We start from the raw sequence: 17,455 nt of genomic DNA on the forward strand, positions 1-17,455 counted from the left end.
TTCAGATTCGATGGAGAAATCAAAAGCTTTACAGACAAGCAAAAGCTAAGAAAATTCAGCACCACCAAACCAGCTCTACAACAAATGCTGAAAGAATTTCTCTAAGTGGGAAACACAAGAGAAGAAAAGAACCTACAAAAACAAACCCAAAACAGTTAAGAAAATGGTCATAGGAACATACATATCAATAATTACCTTAAACGTGAATGGATTAAATGCTCCAACCAAAAGACACAGGCTTGCTGAATAGATACAAAAACAAGACCCATATATATGCTGTCTATAAGAGACCCACTTCAGACCTAGGGACACATTCAGACTGAAAATGGAGGGATGGAAAAAGATATTCCATGCAAATGGAAATCAAAAGAAAGCTGGAGTAGCAATACTCATATCAGATAAAATAGACTTTAAAATAAAGAATATTACAAGAGACAAGGAAGGACACTACATAATGATCAAGGGATCCATCCAAGAAGAACATATAACAATTATAAATATATATGCACCCAACATAGGAGCACCTCAATACATAAGGCAACTGCTAACAGCTATAAAAGAGGAAATCGACAGTGATACAATAATAGTGGGGGACTTTAACCCCTCACTTACACCAATGGACAGATCATCCAAAGAGAAAATTAATAAGGAAACAAAAGCTTTAAATCACACAATAGACCAGATAGATTTAATTGATATTTATAGGACATTCTATCCAAAAAGAGCAGATTACACTTTCTTCTCAAATGCCCACGGAACATTCTCCAGGATAGATCACATCTTGGGTCACAAATCAAGCCTCAGTAAACTTAAGAAAATTGGGCTTCCCTGGTGGCGCAGTAGTTGAGAGTCCGCCTGCCGATGCAGGGGACACGGGTTCATGCCCCGGTCCGGGAAGATCATACATGCCGCGGAGCAGCTAGGCCCGTGAGCCATGGCCGCTGAGCCTGCACGTCCGGAGCCTGTGCTCCGCAACAGGAAAGGCCACAACAACAGTGAGAGGCCCGCATACTGCAAAAAAAAAAAAAAAAAAAAAAAAACTTCCCACAAACAAAAGTCCAGGACCAGGTGTCTTCACAGGTGAATTCTATCAAACATTTAGAGAAGAGCTAACATCCATCCTTCTCAAAATCTTCCAAAAAACTGCGGAGGAAGGAGCACTCCTTAACTCATTCTATGAGGCCACCATCACCCTGATACCAAAACCAGACAAAGATACTACAAAAAAAAGAAAATTACAGACCAATATCACTGATGAATATAGATGCAAAAACCCTCAACAAAATACTAGCAAACAGAATCCAACAACACATTAAAAGGATCATACACCATGATCAAGTGGGATTTATCCCAGAGATTCAAGGATTCTTCAGTATACACAAATCAATCAACGTGATACACCATATTAACAAACTGAAGAATAAAAACCATATGAGCATCTCAACAGATGCAGAAAAAGCTTCTGACAAAATTCAACACCCATTTATGATAAAAACTCTCCGGAAAGTAGGCATAGAGGGAACCTACCTCAACATGATAAAGGCCATATACGACAAACCCACAGCAAACATCATTCTCAATGGTGAAAAACTGAACACGTTTCCTCTAAGATCAGGAAGAAGACAAGGATGTCCACTCTCACCACTATTCTTTTTTCTTTTTTTTTTTTGCGGTACGCGGGCCTCTCACTGTTGTAGCCTCTCCCGTTGTGGAGCACAGGCTCCGGACGCGCAGACTCAGCGGCCATGGCGCATGGGCCCAGCCACTCCACAGCATGTGGGATCTTCCCGGGACCGGGGCACAAACCCGTGTCCCCTGCATCGGCTGGCAGACTCTCAACCACTGCGCCACCAGGGAAGCCCTCTCACCACTATTATTCAACACAGTTTTGGAAGTCCTAGCCATGGCAATCAGAGAAGAAAAAGAAATAAAAAGAATACAAATTGGAAAAGAAGAAGTAAAACTGTCACTGTTTGCAGATGACAAGATACTATATATAGAGAATCCTAAAGATGCCACCAGAAAACTACTCGAGCTAATCAATGAATTTGGTAAAGTTGCAGGATACAAAATTAATGCACAGATATCTCTTGCATTCCTATATGCTAATGATGAAAAATCTGAAAGAGAAATTAAGGAAACACTCCCATTTACCATTGCAACAACAAGAATAAAATACCTAGGAATAAACCTACCTAGGGAGACAAAAGACCTGTATGCAGAAAACTATAAGACACTGATGAAAGAAATTAAAGATGATGCCAATAGATGGAGAGAGATACCATGTTCTTGGATTGGAAGAATCAACATTGTGAAAATGACAACACTATCCAAAAGCAATCTACAGATTCAATGCAATCCCTATCAAATTACTAATGGCATTTTTTACAGAACTAGAACAAAAAATCTTATAATTTGTATGGAGACACAAAAGACCCCGAATAGCCAAAGCAGTCTTGAGGGAAAAAAGCAGAGCTGCAGGAATCAGACTCCCTGACTTCAGACTATACTACAAAGTTACAGTCATCAAGACAATATGGTACTGGCACAAAAACAGAAATATAGATCAATGGAACAAGACAGAAAGCCCAGAGATAAACCCACACACCTATGGTCAACTAATCTATGACAAAGGAGGCAAGGATACACAATGGAGAAAAGACAGTCTCTTCAGTAAGTGGTGCTGGGAAAACTGGACAGCTACATGTAAAAGAATAAGATTAGAACACTCCCTAACACCATACACAAAATTAAACTCAAAATGGATTAGAAACCTAAATGTAAGACTGGACACTGTAAAACTCCTAGAGGAAAACATAGGAAGAACACTCTGACATAAATCACAGCAAGCTCTTTTTTGATCCACCTCCTAGAGTAATGGAAATAAAAACAAAAGTAAACAAATGGGACCTAATGAAACTTAAAAGTTTTTGTACACCAAAGGAAACCATAAACAAGACGAAAAGACAACCCTCAGAATGGGAGAAAATATTTGCAAAGGAATCAACGGACAAAGGATTAATCTCCAAAATATTTAAAGAGCTCATGCAGCTCAATATTAAAAAATCAAACAACCCAATCCAAAAATGGGCAGAAGACCTAAATAGATATTTCTCCAAAGAAGATATACAGATGGCCAAGAAGCACATGAAAAGCTGCTCAACATCACTAATTATTAGAGAAATACAAATCAAAGCTACAATGAGGTATCATCTCACACAGGTCAGAATGGCCATCATCAGAAAATCTACAAACAACAAATGCTGGAGAGGGTGTGGAGAAAAGGGAACCCTCTTGCACTGTTGGTGGGAATGCAGATTGATACAGCCAAGATGGAGAACAGTATGGAGTTTCCTTAAAAAACTAAAAATAGAATTACCATACGATCCAGCAATCCCACTACTGGGCATATACCCAGAGAAAACCATAATTCAAAAAGACACATGCACCCCATTACTGTATAGCACAGGGAACTATATTCAATATCTTGTGATATACCATAATGGAAAAGAATATGAAAAAAATAATGTATATATACGTATAACTGAATCACCTTGCTGTAGACCTGAAACTAACACAACTATACATCAGTAAAATAAAATATTTTTAAAAGTAAAAGAAAAAAAAAGTTTAATAAAGCCTTGAGGTGACTCTGGTGCACAATGAAGTCTGAGAACCACTGTTGTAAACAATGAGTAATTACCTACTGTTTTGCTCCTTGTAATTACAAAATAAAAGTGATTATTTGTTACAAGTGTCACCAACACAGAAAAGTTGCTAGCAAACAAGACAGACACAAGGATACACAGTTGGTTTTATATATATATATAAAAATAATACTTATACAGGTATATATAGTTGGTTGGTTAAAGCAAGCAATGAGATGACAGGCTATGATAAGGATTCTACATAAGGCACGTCAGCAATGATTGATGAATACTTACAGCAAAGGCCTGGGTTCCTGTCTTCCTGCCTCTATTGTGAGGGTGTTGGCAAGCAAAGGAGCAATGATAATAAGCAAGGCTGTGGAACTCTAAACAGACTCTTTTCAAGTAACCATGGCAAAGCTCTGGCCAGTCTAAGGATGGGGGTTTGGGGTTGGGGACATTAAGAACCCAATTCTCAAGAAATCTTAAATATTAAGCATGCCAACAAGCCACCCAAGCCTATACTTTCAACTATCTTATCAACAAAGTTCATCAACAGTTACATCAAAATAAAAACTGTCCGTTTTTACAGACATTTCAAACATCCAGAAGGACAAAATGCTACCCAAAAGTCCCAACATTTTCAGCTACTTGAAGTCAATTTTGAAGCTTACTCCTGACAGCAGGCTCAGAATGGAGGCCTTAGATGAAGGGATGGACCCCGAGTTCCATGGAAGTCTACAACAGAGCTAGAAGCAGAACCCAAGCCTGTCTGCTGGCCTCTGACTAATTCTTCTCCCACCACCCCACACTGCCTATTCCCCAAGTCCCTCAGCCTCAATTCCAAACCACAAACCCAGAGCACCACTGGCGACTCTGAAATGACCCAAACTATGGCCAAAGGTGCTCAGGGGCCACTGTCCTTAGATAACAATATCCTGGCCCTGACCCTTTTTACTTCCAAAGAACTACAAGGGATCATCTTGAAACTTTCTCCCTTGATCATGCACATAGCCTAACCTGGGCTTCAATGAATCAGAGGGAACAAAACAACACATCCCACAGACAACAGTGGTCTAGACCCACTTCTGGAGAGAGGCCCCAAATCTACTTTAATGGTTTCATGCATAACTAAAAGAATGTCTTCCCACGGAATCCTCCCAAGGGTGGCTGGCAACAGAGCTCTCCCATGGCCACAAACAACATCTAACAAAAAACATGTAAATGACAGAATCCAAAATAAGAACATTCTTGACACAAAGGCCACCTGCCTCAGGCTCCCTTAAGAAGCTCCTGTCTTTACCAGATGAAACAAAGCTTCCTGGCTTTGCCCTCTGGGGGTTAAGAACTCAGCATATCAGACAACCTCAGTAATAGCAGAAGGGACGTAAGAACAAAACTAGAGACGTATAGAAAGCTCATCTTCTCTAGGACCAAGGAAACAGGTGACTCTAGAAAGGACAGATTTCTGTTGCTCTTGAAATCTACCATAACTGTGAGTCAGGGTCCTTTTACTACCCCGCTCATTCTCCAGGAGTCAGAGAATTCCACAATATCATGGATAGGAGCTTTCAAACATGGTTTCTCAAAGTCCTGAGGTTCCCACAGATGTGCCTAAGGGGGTGGGCAGAGGGATGGGATAAGTGCATGTTTGCAGGCAACCTCCCCCTAAGTCTTCTCCTCTTAGGAATTTTACATAATGGGCTTAGGTTCTGTAGCCAATAATTTCCAGAACTGCTCATCTAGTCCAATTCCTTCTCCCATTTCTAACTGCTCAGATGAGTCTAGAGCAAGGAGAATGAACTGCTTATAATCATCAAGCAGGGACTGGGACAGGGCCTGTCTCCAATCAGGGCTCTCAAGACACCACCGGGCTCCAGGAAGTACAGACCATCTACACTCACCCTACCGTATCAGGTGCACGTACACACACACACACACACCGCCAGCGAGCATCTGGCCCTGACAACTTCTGCTGTTTAAGGAAAACCCTGATCCAGAGAAGCGGCCTGGTACTGTAGGAACTGCAGTTTCAGGAAACCTGGAGCACCACAGACCTCCATGCAGACCTCAGGCTACCATTTATCTATATGCTCTGTAACCTCAAGCAGTTTCTCCTGTGAGCTCAGTTCCTCATCTGTAAAATGTGGATGGGGTTGACAGCAACAACCTTTCCACGTTTATGTGAAGACTAAATAAGATCAGATATGGAAATTGCTTAGCAAAGGGACTGTCACAGAGCAAGGGATCAATATGTGGTTCTAATTACCATCATCTACCAAGTCACTTTGACAGAGAACCTCCTTCCCCCCATAGAAGGTAGGAGCCGAGCTAGCAGCTACATGTATGGGCCTAAATTGTCCTTTTATCTCTATTCAAAGCTGCTCATAGTCCCAGTGTTCCCACATTTCAAATGTAGGTTCAGTTACAGCATGAAGAAAACAAAAAATAGTAACTGCTTCAACCAGAGACTCTAGAAATAAGACCATTTCCATAAAATCTCCCAGTTTAAATGCAGACTTTAGGCAATGAACAAAGAGATTGAACTGGGGTACAAGGAGGGGACGAGGGGGCCGTGACCCAAGGATATGCATAATTTTAAGGAAGAGGGACCTGATTCGCCTGCACACTCAAGTTAACCACAGATCAACAGGAAGGAATGATTCCTCATTTTGTTGTAAATGTGAACCTACTTTCAGTTTCCCCCAGAGAGAATGCCTTGCAGAGCAGGGGCACAAACCCCCTGACAGACGGGCGGCTCTGACATCCTCGGCATAAAAACGGGGAGCTGAGCAGAGGTGAGGTCAACTCACCAGAGATGGCTTCCAAACAAAGATTCCCTGGAAGCAGAATGCCTTCTTTTTCTCCAACACAGACCAAGGATCTAACAAGGCTACCAGGTGTGGCTGCCTTCACACAAAATGATGCTTAACTGCAACTGCCAAGGAATCATTCCAGATGAAAAGGGCTAAATAACATGGCATTGCTCTCCCCAGTTTCCAAGTGCTAAATAACTCCCGTAAGAAACTCTGGGGCTTCCCTGGTGGCGCAGTGGTTGAGAGTCCGCCTGCCGATGCAGGGGACACAGGTTCATGCCCCGGTCTGGGAAGACCCCACATGCCGCGGAGCAGCTGGGTCCATGGGCCATGGCTGCTGGGCCTGCACGTCCGGAGCCTGTGTTCCGCAACAGGAGAGGCCACAACAGCGAGAGGCCCGCGTACCGCAAAAAAAAAAAAAAAAAAAAAAAGAAACTGAAAGTTGCTACCAAAAACTCAACGGATGACAAGCTTCTTTTCTAGAAATAAGACATTTCTTGACAACTTATTCATGTAAAACAGATCTTTTGGGGGTTTTTTTTTCCTTGTTTTCTTCCAAGCTTCTGCTTAGAGAAAAAGAGAAAAAAAAGAAAAAGTGTGTCTAAAGTCCATCAGTGTTAACTCCCTGTGACAGGGATGAAGGAAAACACTTTAATAGTGCAAAAAATAATAGTGCTGAAAGCTGTCAACGAAAGATTGAATGTAAAAGTAAAACGTGTACATAGTTGTAAAAAAAAGGAGTTTTAAAACATGTTTATTTTCTACGCACTTTTTTAATTTAAGTGATAGTTTAATTAATAAACATGTCAAGTTTATTGCTGCAAAAAAATAATTAAATAAAATAAAAAATAAAAGTTGCTATCTGGTTGTGATTCAGTCATGCCAGATTCCCAATGCCAGCAGCCAGTGCTCTCCACTCTGGCTAGGGCCACTACCCACCAACCTGCTCAGTCAATGCTCAGCCTCAGCAAAACCATCAAGGAGGTTAAGCACGGCAGAAAAATCAGACCAAGCCTTCCCAAGATGAAGCTATAGAAAGTGACTTCACTATATCCCCAGCCTCCTCCTAGCAGCACCAAAAAGAATAACTTTTACAGGAAATAAAGGCACCACCTTGCCTGCAGAGGTTCTTCTCACAGCACCATTAAGCCGTGGTGGCCCCTACTAACCAGAGAAAGAGTGAAATTAGAGTCCAGCATTGTCCCTCCCAACCCTGCAACTGAATTACTAGAATAAATCATGAGCTAGAAACTGCCAGCTCCCCTGGATTAAACCTAACCCAAAGGCAGCACCTAAGAGTCATTTTTTCATCTCAAAATCAGGCACAGATGTGAGCACCCACAAAGGCTAGCTTTCCTTCGCAGTCCACGAGGTAGCATTAATGCCACACAGCTGGTTCCATTAACTTTCAGGATTGCCCCTCCCCCATGTCCCTCCTTCTCCTCCCTCTTCCAATTAATCTCAAGAACCAGAAAGGATGGCAGCATAATACAGGACTTCAGACTCAAGAACTCTGGGGAAAACAGGTTCTCCCAAAAATACCCACTCATTTTCAATGTCCTCCAGTTAACTAAAATTCACTGAACAGAATTTGAAGCTTACAGAACTAATATATTAGGGTAGCAAATGACCATTGTAGGAACAAATTACCTCAAGACTCTCCCTCCTATAATTTTAGCTCATGGAGGAAATAAACTGAAAAGATTTTTTAAAACAACTTGCAAAGCTCTGGTTGCCAAAGTTTAAAAGACATTTAAAAACCTTAATTAACTACGGCCAATAATTCGGCCAATGACTTTTAGTCCTTAAATGATCACTTCAAAAGATTTCAGACCTAGGGCTTCCCTGGTGGCGCAGTGGTTAAGAATCTGCCTGCCAGTGCAGGGGACACGGGTTCGAGGCCTAGTCCGGGAAGATCTCACATGCTGCGGAGCAACAAAGCCTGTGCACCACAGCTGCTGAGCCTGCCATCTAGAGCCCGCAAGCCACAACTACTGAGCCCACGTTCTACAACTACTGAAGTCCACGCGCCTAGAGCCCGTGCTCTGCAACAGGAGAAGCCACCATGATGAGAAGCCCGCGCATCGCAACGAAGAGTGGCCCCACTCGCCACAACTAGAGAAAGCCCGCGTCCAACAATGAAGACCCAATGCAGCCAAAAATAAATAAAATAAATTTATTAAAAATATATATTGGCTATATTACCTGTGCTGTACAGTATATCCTTGTAGCTTTTTCTTCTATGAGTTTGACTTGATTTTCCCCATATTAAGTGAGATCAGTCACCATTTTAATAAAAATGGACCTATAAATTGTATTTAATGAGTGTTTGATATAATAAACTATGTCTTTTACTAAAAGGATTTAAAGCAGTTTAATAACATGTAAGCTTTCCTTTAAAATAAATTTTTAGGTTAAAGTGAAACATATGAAAAATAGTAACAGGATTTTATTTTGAACACTGGCTTATAAAGTAACTTAGAGAAACAAGGGACTATCCAAAAAGACTTAATCCATGAACAGGAGGATCAGTAATTGTTTAGACAACTTAGAAGATACAACCTTGCTTTGGAGACCTGTGGTAAAAGAACTGTGGTTTAAGGATAACCTACATCTGTCAACCCACACTGGTCTAATAGCTGCCGGGACTGGGGGTGGGGTGAATGTAGCAAGAGAGGAACTAAAATTTCTGCTACATGCAAATGTATGTTCATTTTTGACCATTTCAACCCATTCTCAGACAAAACTTCTTGGTCACCCCGAAGTCCAGCAGAGTGCTGAATAAATACTTAAATAACTTCATTGAATGAAAAATCAATGTGGCCTTAGAGTCACCCCTAACACTGGTACTAAGAGGTCTGTTTGCCCTAAACATTCACTGCAGGAATCGTGGACATACCACAAACATCTTGGTAGAAAATGTTACAAAAAGGAAAACAGGTATCACTTGAACCCCCAGTGTGTTCTCTGTGTGTCAGGATGCTGACCACACATATTACCTTCATAACCCTCCTCTTCTCTTGCCTTTATTAGCAAAATGAGCCTCTTTGGGACATGTTCCCGGTCCTGACTCCTCACATGTTCTAAACTCTGGCAAAGGCATTCCAGCTCAGTGCGCTAAATCCCAGTACCCCAATTTCAACTAGTAACTCTGATACTACAGACCACTCTCAATCACCTTGCATCCACAAAGCACATGTTTAAGAAAAGTTTGCTGTTTGCTTCATTTCTAGGCTGTTCACAAATAACTAAAAGGAATATTAGGGACTTATTTCATCTATTATATTAGGAACTCCTAGACAGCAAGAACCTACACACCTCCCAGCAGAGTGACAGATGAACCATGACTGTTTTAGAAGGCAAAGAACCAAACTCCCCCTCTTTAACCTACCTTTCTCTCCATTTATAATTTCTTCCTAACTCCTGACAGAGTAATTAACTTAAAGAGAGAGGATTCCTAGGCAATAAATACATACTGAAAATATACTCTCAAACTCCAATATTACAAACTCACCCCTAAGTCAAGAGTAAAAACAATTACAACTCAAATGCCTTACCATCCTTGTTAACAGCAGTGACTCTGGCTGGGTAAAAACGACAATCAGACCAGCAAGCAAGGACCTGCTCATTTATTTGAAATTCCTAAAAAATATTAAAAAACAAAAAAGATCCTGTTACCAATCCAATTTCATAGGCCATACATAGTAACAGAATTCATAAAAGAAGCTGAAATTGACAAGGGCAGGAAGGGGAGATGGCTACTGGGATGGAGGAAGATGTTTCTGCTGTTCAGCATTGGGAGCCAAAACAAAAGGGCTAGACACAGACTTTTGCCATTTTAAGAGTTCTGGACAGCCATAGCACAGCACCAATGATAATCCTATCCTATCCCTGAAAGTGAGTCTAAGAGCCCAGGACCACCAGGGAACACACCAACTACACAAGCTGGAAGGAGAGAGTCTACTTCATCTTACGGGAAGCACCATTCATGCCACCTAATGCCATCTACACTTTTAAAGGGTCTTTTGACAAAGGAGGCACTCATTCACCATTAATATTTCATACTGTTTTCCCAGCACACAGTTTGCATTGCTACATTTTGAAGAATGAATATTCTTCAAGGTCTTATAAAAGACCTTAATATGAGGCTAGCACAGTGCTCCACATGGAATGATTGCTGAATAAATGATCAGACAGCAGATGAGCTTACTAAATGATCTAAAGGGACACAGTGGTGTAAAGGAGAGAGAGAAAGTCCCCATTCATCATCAATGCAGTCTCAACCAAGTTAGTTTATGAGCTGTCAAATCAATCACGTCATACAAACAGATGACAGCTGAGATTCTTCAACAACCCCCCGCCCCCACCCGGGGCCATGGAGATCTCAGAGTTGCACTACAAGCCTAAATAAGGATGGTCCCCAGCTGCTACAGACTTTCACACACCAAACATCAAAGGCTGGAACATAAAGTACCTAATGGCTGACCCCACTCATTACTGAATTACCCAGATTTGTTACTCACAGATGATCCTTCCTCTTCATGTAAGCCCTCTTTCCTCAGCTGTATTTTCTCTAAAGGGCGTAAATAAGGACTGTCCCAGCAGAACCATTCATCATAACGATGGTTCCAACGCTTGAAATGGATGAGTACTTTTCCTTCTTCGTAATCAATATCTTCTATGTGAGCTGGATACCTGAGTCAGGAAAAAAAAAGAAAATTAAATGCCTTTAATACCCACCCAAAATAATCAAAATGATACCCTTCCAAACCTCTTCCCAAAGGAGTAGGTCTCAAAGTACTAAATAAAGCCTATCATTTAGAGGTTCTGTGTCATTGTGTCAAATTGAAAATTATGAAGGCTAACAGACCTGGGGTTCAAATCCTATCCAGGATATTCCTTAGTCTGTGATTAAATTAACCTTTCAGAGCCTGAGTTCCTTCATGTAAAGTGGAAGAAGGATACCCAACACACTGTGTTGTAGTGCAAGTTAAACAAGATGACATATACACAAGACCCAAGCACAAAGGAGGCAGGAAGCAAACATTTAACAACTAGATTATATTTTACGTGTTAAAAAATTCAAATGACCATGCAGCCCAGATTGTGTTAGTCTCAATTTTCAGAATTTTAAGAATTTTGTTATCTATATATTGGAACACTATGAAGTTGTTAAAAAGAAGATGGCTCTATGTCATGATATGGAAAGCTCTCCCATGATGAACTATTAAATGAAAAGAGCAAGGTGCAGAACACTGTGTGTGGTAAGTAAGCTACTGCTTATTTTTTTAACAAGATGAAAAAGAATATATATATTCATACATGCTTAAATATGCATAAAACATCTAGAAGAATACACAAGAAACTAACACTGGTCACTTGTGGAAGTATGGTCAGTTCACTAGATGGGCTCTTTCAATATCCAATCCACTCTTCTAGATTGAGAGTTGGGAAAACCAACAACTACATTTGCTTGACTCCCTTACAATTGGCAATCAAGGTCATGGAGACCTGTGGATTTGGAAGCAACTGTAGCGGCCAGACGCAATGCTCCAGTGCAGGACCTCTCAAACTTTCATGCAATGCAAATCATCAGAGGATCTTGTTAAAATGCAGATTCTGATTCAGTCGATGGAGCTAAGGTCTAAGAGCTTTAAACAAGCTCCCAGGTGCTACTGACATGCTGGTCTACAGTGGCAAGGGTCTAATGTCTAGTCACTGGCTTCTTGAGTGTCAAGCAGCAATGGTGGGGGTGGCAGTAGCAGTAGTGAATTCCTGACCTCCAGATCACAGCTCCAGTGGTGGGTCCTTCAAATTTATACTCTAAGGGCAGCCCTCTTGGGTCCCACTCCTCCAACTCTTCCAACAATTTTGTAAGTAGCCAATTTCTTGTGTTAAATCCTTTTGTGGTTCAAGTACCCAGAATGGTTTCTGTTTCCAGCATTAAACTTGACTGATACAAGAGGGGAACTGGGTATAGCGGCAGGGAGGGGCAAAAGTGGGATGGAGACCTTTTGCAGTATACCTTTTAATACTTTTTCATTTTTCAACCATATAAATGTATTGCTCATTCCAAAAATAAATAAATGGTTAAAAATAAAGAAAAATAAATATGCAATTGTTCTCTTAAATACACTTGTATTAATCAGAATGCTATTCGAGATTGAGAAAGTTTACACTCTACCTATTCGTTATTGTCTCCCTACAACTTGGACATGCACCATTTCCTTCTTCTTACATCTAACACTTAGTACCCTACTGTCCTAATAAATATGTGCTACCTAAATGAAAAGGCCTGCTTTCTTGTGTCATCTGTACACTGTGTCCTCTTCAACCCTAGACTAGTATCTGCTAAGGCAGTACACTTGGAGTTAACTAACCACAGAAGGTTGCAGATACTGGGCATTCAATAAACATTCAGCAAATGAATTCTATTCTCCCTATTCTTCCCAAAGGTCGAGTGTCTTGTCAGTTCTTCAAACCCAAAGCTCTCAGACTTCAGCTACCCATTCCAATTTCAGTCACTCTCCAAGTTCAGGCCCCAATCACTTCATGTGGGTATTTCTCACACAGGACTGACAGGGTATGCTTTTCAAAATTCCTAATGGTATTATGCATACATTAATTGCTCAAAAAATATTAACAAAAGGAATAAACAGCCCTGAAACTAGTCCCCCTACTCCAATCCAACTTACACACAGCTGCCATAAATATAAGCTATCTTGACTAAATATAAGCTATCTTGACAACAGACTAGCTAATTGTACGATCTCGTGAACTGAGTAGTACAATTGTAGGACATAAAAGAGGCTCCCCTAAGTCTATTCCTCCCTATAAAATGAGGAGAAGGATACGGATATCTCAACTGCATTCCTCTTGCCCTCTCATTCACTCAGCCTACCAGAGACTAGTAAGCCTCCCTAACTCACTCCTATTCAAAGCCCTTTCTTTAGTGGTTTACTATCTCTAGCTATAGTTTTCAAACAGGTCTTTGGAAATACGTGCAGAATTAATTTTTCACAGAACTAAATTTATTTAATTTATAGAACTTTCCTTTATACTAAGATCACATTCTTTCTAATTTTTTGGTGCTTAAATATACTTTTGAAATTAAAACAATGGTAATTGTTTTTAATCCTTACTAACATTATGCAGCCATTAAAAAGAATAAGGCAGCTCTCTATGTACTGATTTTTAAAGATCTCTAAGAAAGGTGTGTGGGGGGGAACAACTCAAGATGCGAAACGGTATTGAATGCACTACCATTCATTTGGGTGAGGGGAGAGAGCCAATACATTCGTACCTGTTTTTAAATGCGTGGGCTATCTCTGGAAGGATGATCAAGCAACCCGGTTTGCCTCTTGGGAGGGGAACTGGATAGTTAAGGAACTGGAGAGGAAGTATGAGACTTATTTTATTCAATATATATCCTTTTGTTTGTTTTGAATGTTGTACCATGAGCATGTATTAAATATAAAATATATAATTAGATATTTATTTTAAATATCCTTATTTGGCAAAATAAAAAGTTGGCACCTCAGTACAACCCCAAATTCTTTTGAATTTGCACTTGGTCAGTGCCTTCTAAAAGTCTGGTAAGTCTGGACCCACAGAAATAACTGCAAAATCCTAGGCCAGTAACTCCACTGCGCACACTCAGAGTATGAAGGACCTCTGGGCCCTTAGCTAGCCAAAAGCTACTCCCTTGTTCAAAAACTTCACAGGCACAGGCATCCCACTGTCTGCAGACTACACAAATCTCTCCAGGAGGATCAAGAATAACCAAGGGGTCAGTAAGTTTTCCTAAGAAGGTTGTTCTCCCTACTTCTCTAAAGTGTGACAAGGATACAAGTCACTCATTGTGGATGGGGAAACCCAACTGCCATTTCACAGAAAAAAAGACAAGCAGTTGATCTTAGAGATCAACCCAGTAAGCCTTGGTGGCTCACAACTGCACAGCTGCCTTGGGGACAGCTCAGATTCATCAGCCAACAGAACGTTATTAAGTGACTTTGATCTAGCCAGTCAATTCCAGGTCTTGGAATAAATTATAAAATGTATGTGGTTCTGGCCCCTGCCCTTGAGAAGAACCAGACACCAACTAAGTTTTTGTTTGTTTGTTTGTTTGTTTTTCCAACTAAGTTTTAAAACTACTCTGTGGGAAAAGAAAAAAAAAACTACTCTGTGGATAGACATTCTCCCAAAGAGGAAATGCAGATGGGCAACAGGCACATGAAAAGATGCTCAGCATGGCTAATCATCAAGTAAATGCAAATCAAAATAACAATCAGCTATCACCTCACACCTGTCAGAATGGCTATCATCAAAAAGAACACAAATAACAAATGTTGGCGAGGATGTAGAGAAAAGAGAACCCTTGTACACTACTGATGGGAATGTAAATTGGTGCAGCCACTGTGGAAAACAGTATGGAGGTTTCTCAAAATACTAAAAATGGAACTACCACATGACCCAGCGATTCCACTACTGCGTATATATCCAAAAAAAACCCCACTAATTCAAAAAGATACATGTACCCCAATGTTCACAGCAGCATTATTTACAATTGCCAAGGTATGGAAGCAATCTAAGTGTTCATCAACAGAGGAATGGAGGGAGTTCCCTGGTGGTCCAGTGGTTAAGACTCAGCACTTTCAATGCCGTGCCCCAGGTTCAATCCCTGGTGTGGGAACTAAGATCCAACAAGCCGCACAGCACAGTCAAAAAAAAGAATAAATAAATAAAATATTTATTTTTAAAAAAACAGATGAGGGACTTCCCTGGTGGTACAGTGGGCAAGGCTCCATGCTCCCAATGCAGGGGGCCCAGGTTCGATCCCTGGTCCGGGAACTAGACCCCATATGCATGCTGCAACTAAGAGTTCACATGCCACACTAAGGAGTCCGCCTGCTGCAACTAAGACCTGGTGCAACCTAAATATATAAATAAATATTTTCTAAAAAATTAAAAAAAAAACAGATGCATGGATAAAGAATATATGGTGTATATATATATACAATGGACTACTACTCACCATAAAAAAGGAACGAGGGACTTCCCTGCTGGCGCAGTGGTTAAGAATCCACCTGCCAATGCAGGGGACATGAGTTCAAGCCCTGGTCTGGGAAGATCCCACATGCTGTGGAGCAGCTAAGCTTGTGCGCCACAACTACTGAGCACGCACTCTAGAGCCCGCGTGCCACTAATACTGAGCCTGTGTGCCACAACTACTGAAGCCTGGATGCCTAGAGCCCGTGCTATGCAACAAGAGAAGACACCACAACGAGAAGCCCGTGCACCGCAACGAAGAGTGGTCCCTGCTCACCGCAACTAGAGAAAGCCTGCATGCAGCAATGAAGACCCAATGCAGCCAAAAATAAATAAATAAATATATTAAAGAAAAGAAAACAGGAATGAAATTTTGCCATCTGCAGCAACGTGGATGGACTTGGAGGGCATTATGCTAAGTGAAATAAGTCAGACAGAGACAAAAATATTGCATGATATCACTTACATGTGGAATCTAAAAAATACAACAAAGTAGTGAATATAATAAAAAAGAAGCAGACTCACAAATACAGAGAACAAACTAGTGGTATGGGTAGGGGGAGGGGAAATATAGGGATGGGAGAGTGGGAGGCACAAACTACTGGGTGTAAGATAGGCTCAAGGATGTACTGTACAACACAGTGAATATAGCCAATATTCTGTAATAACTATAAATGGAAAGTAACCTTTAAAAACTGTATAAAAAATTTTTATTAAAAAAAAACTACTAGAACCAACAAGGACCTACTGCATAGCACAGGGAACTCTACTCAATATTCTGTGATAACCTGTATGAGAAAAGAATCCAAAAAAGAATGAATATATGATATGAAAATCTGAATCACTTTGCTGTACACCTGAAACCAACACAACATTGTAAATCAACTATACTCCAATAAAATTAAGAAAAAAAACAAAACTACATTAAAAAAAATACATGGTGGAACCACATGAAACAGCTTATAATCAACTGCTCTTTACTGACAAAAATAGTAATTTTGAGCTTCCCTGGTGGCGCAGTGGTTGAGAGTCCGCCTGCCGATGCAGGGGACACGGGTTCGTGCCCCGGACCAGGAAGATCCCACATGCCGCGCAACGGCTGGGCCCGTGAGCCATGGCCGCTGAGCCTGCGCGTCCGGAGCCTGTGCTCCGCAACGGGAGAGGCCACAACAGTGAGAGGCCTGCGTACCGCAAAAAAAAAAAAAAAAAGAGATGTGAATGGAATCTGTATAGATGTATAGACAGAAAAGGGGAGACAAAATTTCCAGCTTCAACATGTAACTAACAGCTACTGATGAGACTCTAGTTTCCAAACTAACATTGCAGCTGGGAGTCACATTTCTAATGGAAATACTAGCCAGAAAGGAGCAGACATTAAAAACCAAACTGAAATAAAACTTAGCTCTGGGGAGGAGAGAGGGATTGGGAATAGCCAAGAGACTTTTGCTTGTGGTTTTAATTTTTACAAGGATTTAGTCACAAAATACCTGTATAAGCAAAAAAAAAATACTTTTAATTAAAAGTTTTGAAAAATATTTAATGGGCTGATATCAACCAGTAGCTTCATGGTTCTTAGATTTATATGCTGCTTGGCACATCCACAAAACAGAATATTATGCAGCTGTAAAAAAAAATGAGAACAAACTATGAATTGACAAAGATTTCCAAATTTTAAAAAGTCAAGCTACAAAATCATGCATATCTTATACTTTCTGTGTTACAAAAGAGGAAAATAAGAATATACAGTATATTTGCTTTTGCTTAAATATTAAATAAAGAAACAATGGGGCTTCCCTGGTGGCACAGTGTTGAGAGTCCGCCTGCCGATGCAGGGGACATGGGTTCGTGCCCCGGTCCGGGAAGATCCCACATGCCGCGGAGCGGCTGGGCCCGTGAGCCATGGCCGCTGAGCCTGCGCGTCCGGAGCCTGTGCTCCGCAACGGG

At 40.9% G+C, this 17,455-nt stretch overlaps 1 protein-coding gene across 5 annotated transcripts in view; it reads right to left on the reverse strand.

Moving 5' to 3' along the window:
• PHF20 (PHD finger protein 20) overlaps positions 1-17,455 on the reverse strand; it is a 134,798-nt gene that overhangs the window by 84,914 nt on the left and 32,429 nt on the right. For 4 of the 5 annotated variants that reach the window (XM_027078414.1, XM_027078415.1, XM_027078416.1 and 1 more), the window contains 2 exons: positions 10,987-11,158; positions 10,021-10,105 (listed from right to left, as the gene is read on the reverse strand). In XM_027078414.1, the coding sequence (XP_026934215.1) occupies positions 10,021-10,105; positions 10,987-11,158 (257 nt within the window). Of the gene's footprint in view, positions 1-10,020; positions 10,106-10,986; positions 11,159-13,766; positions 13,853-17,455 lie in introns of all 5 variants that reach the window. The other variant, XM_027078417.1, reaches the window with a different exon arrangement.

This window comes from Aethalodelphis obliquidens, unplaced genomic scaffold, assembly GCF_003676395.1.
Source record: "Aethalodelphis obliquidens isolate GAN/ISIS:26980383/991018 unplaced genomic scaffold, ASM367639v1 scaffold42, whole genome shotgun sequence".
Classification (NCBI taxonomy): domain Eukaryota; kingdom Metazoa; phylum Chordata; class Mammalia; order Artiodactyla; family Delphinidae; genus Aethalodelphis; species Aethalodelphis obliquidens.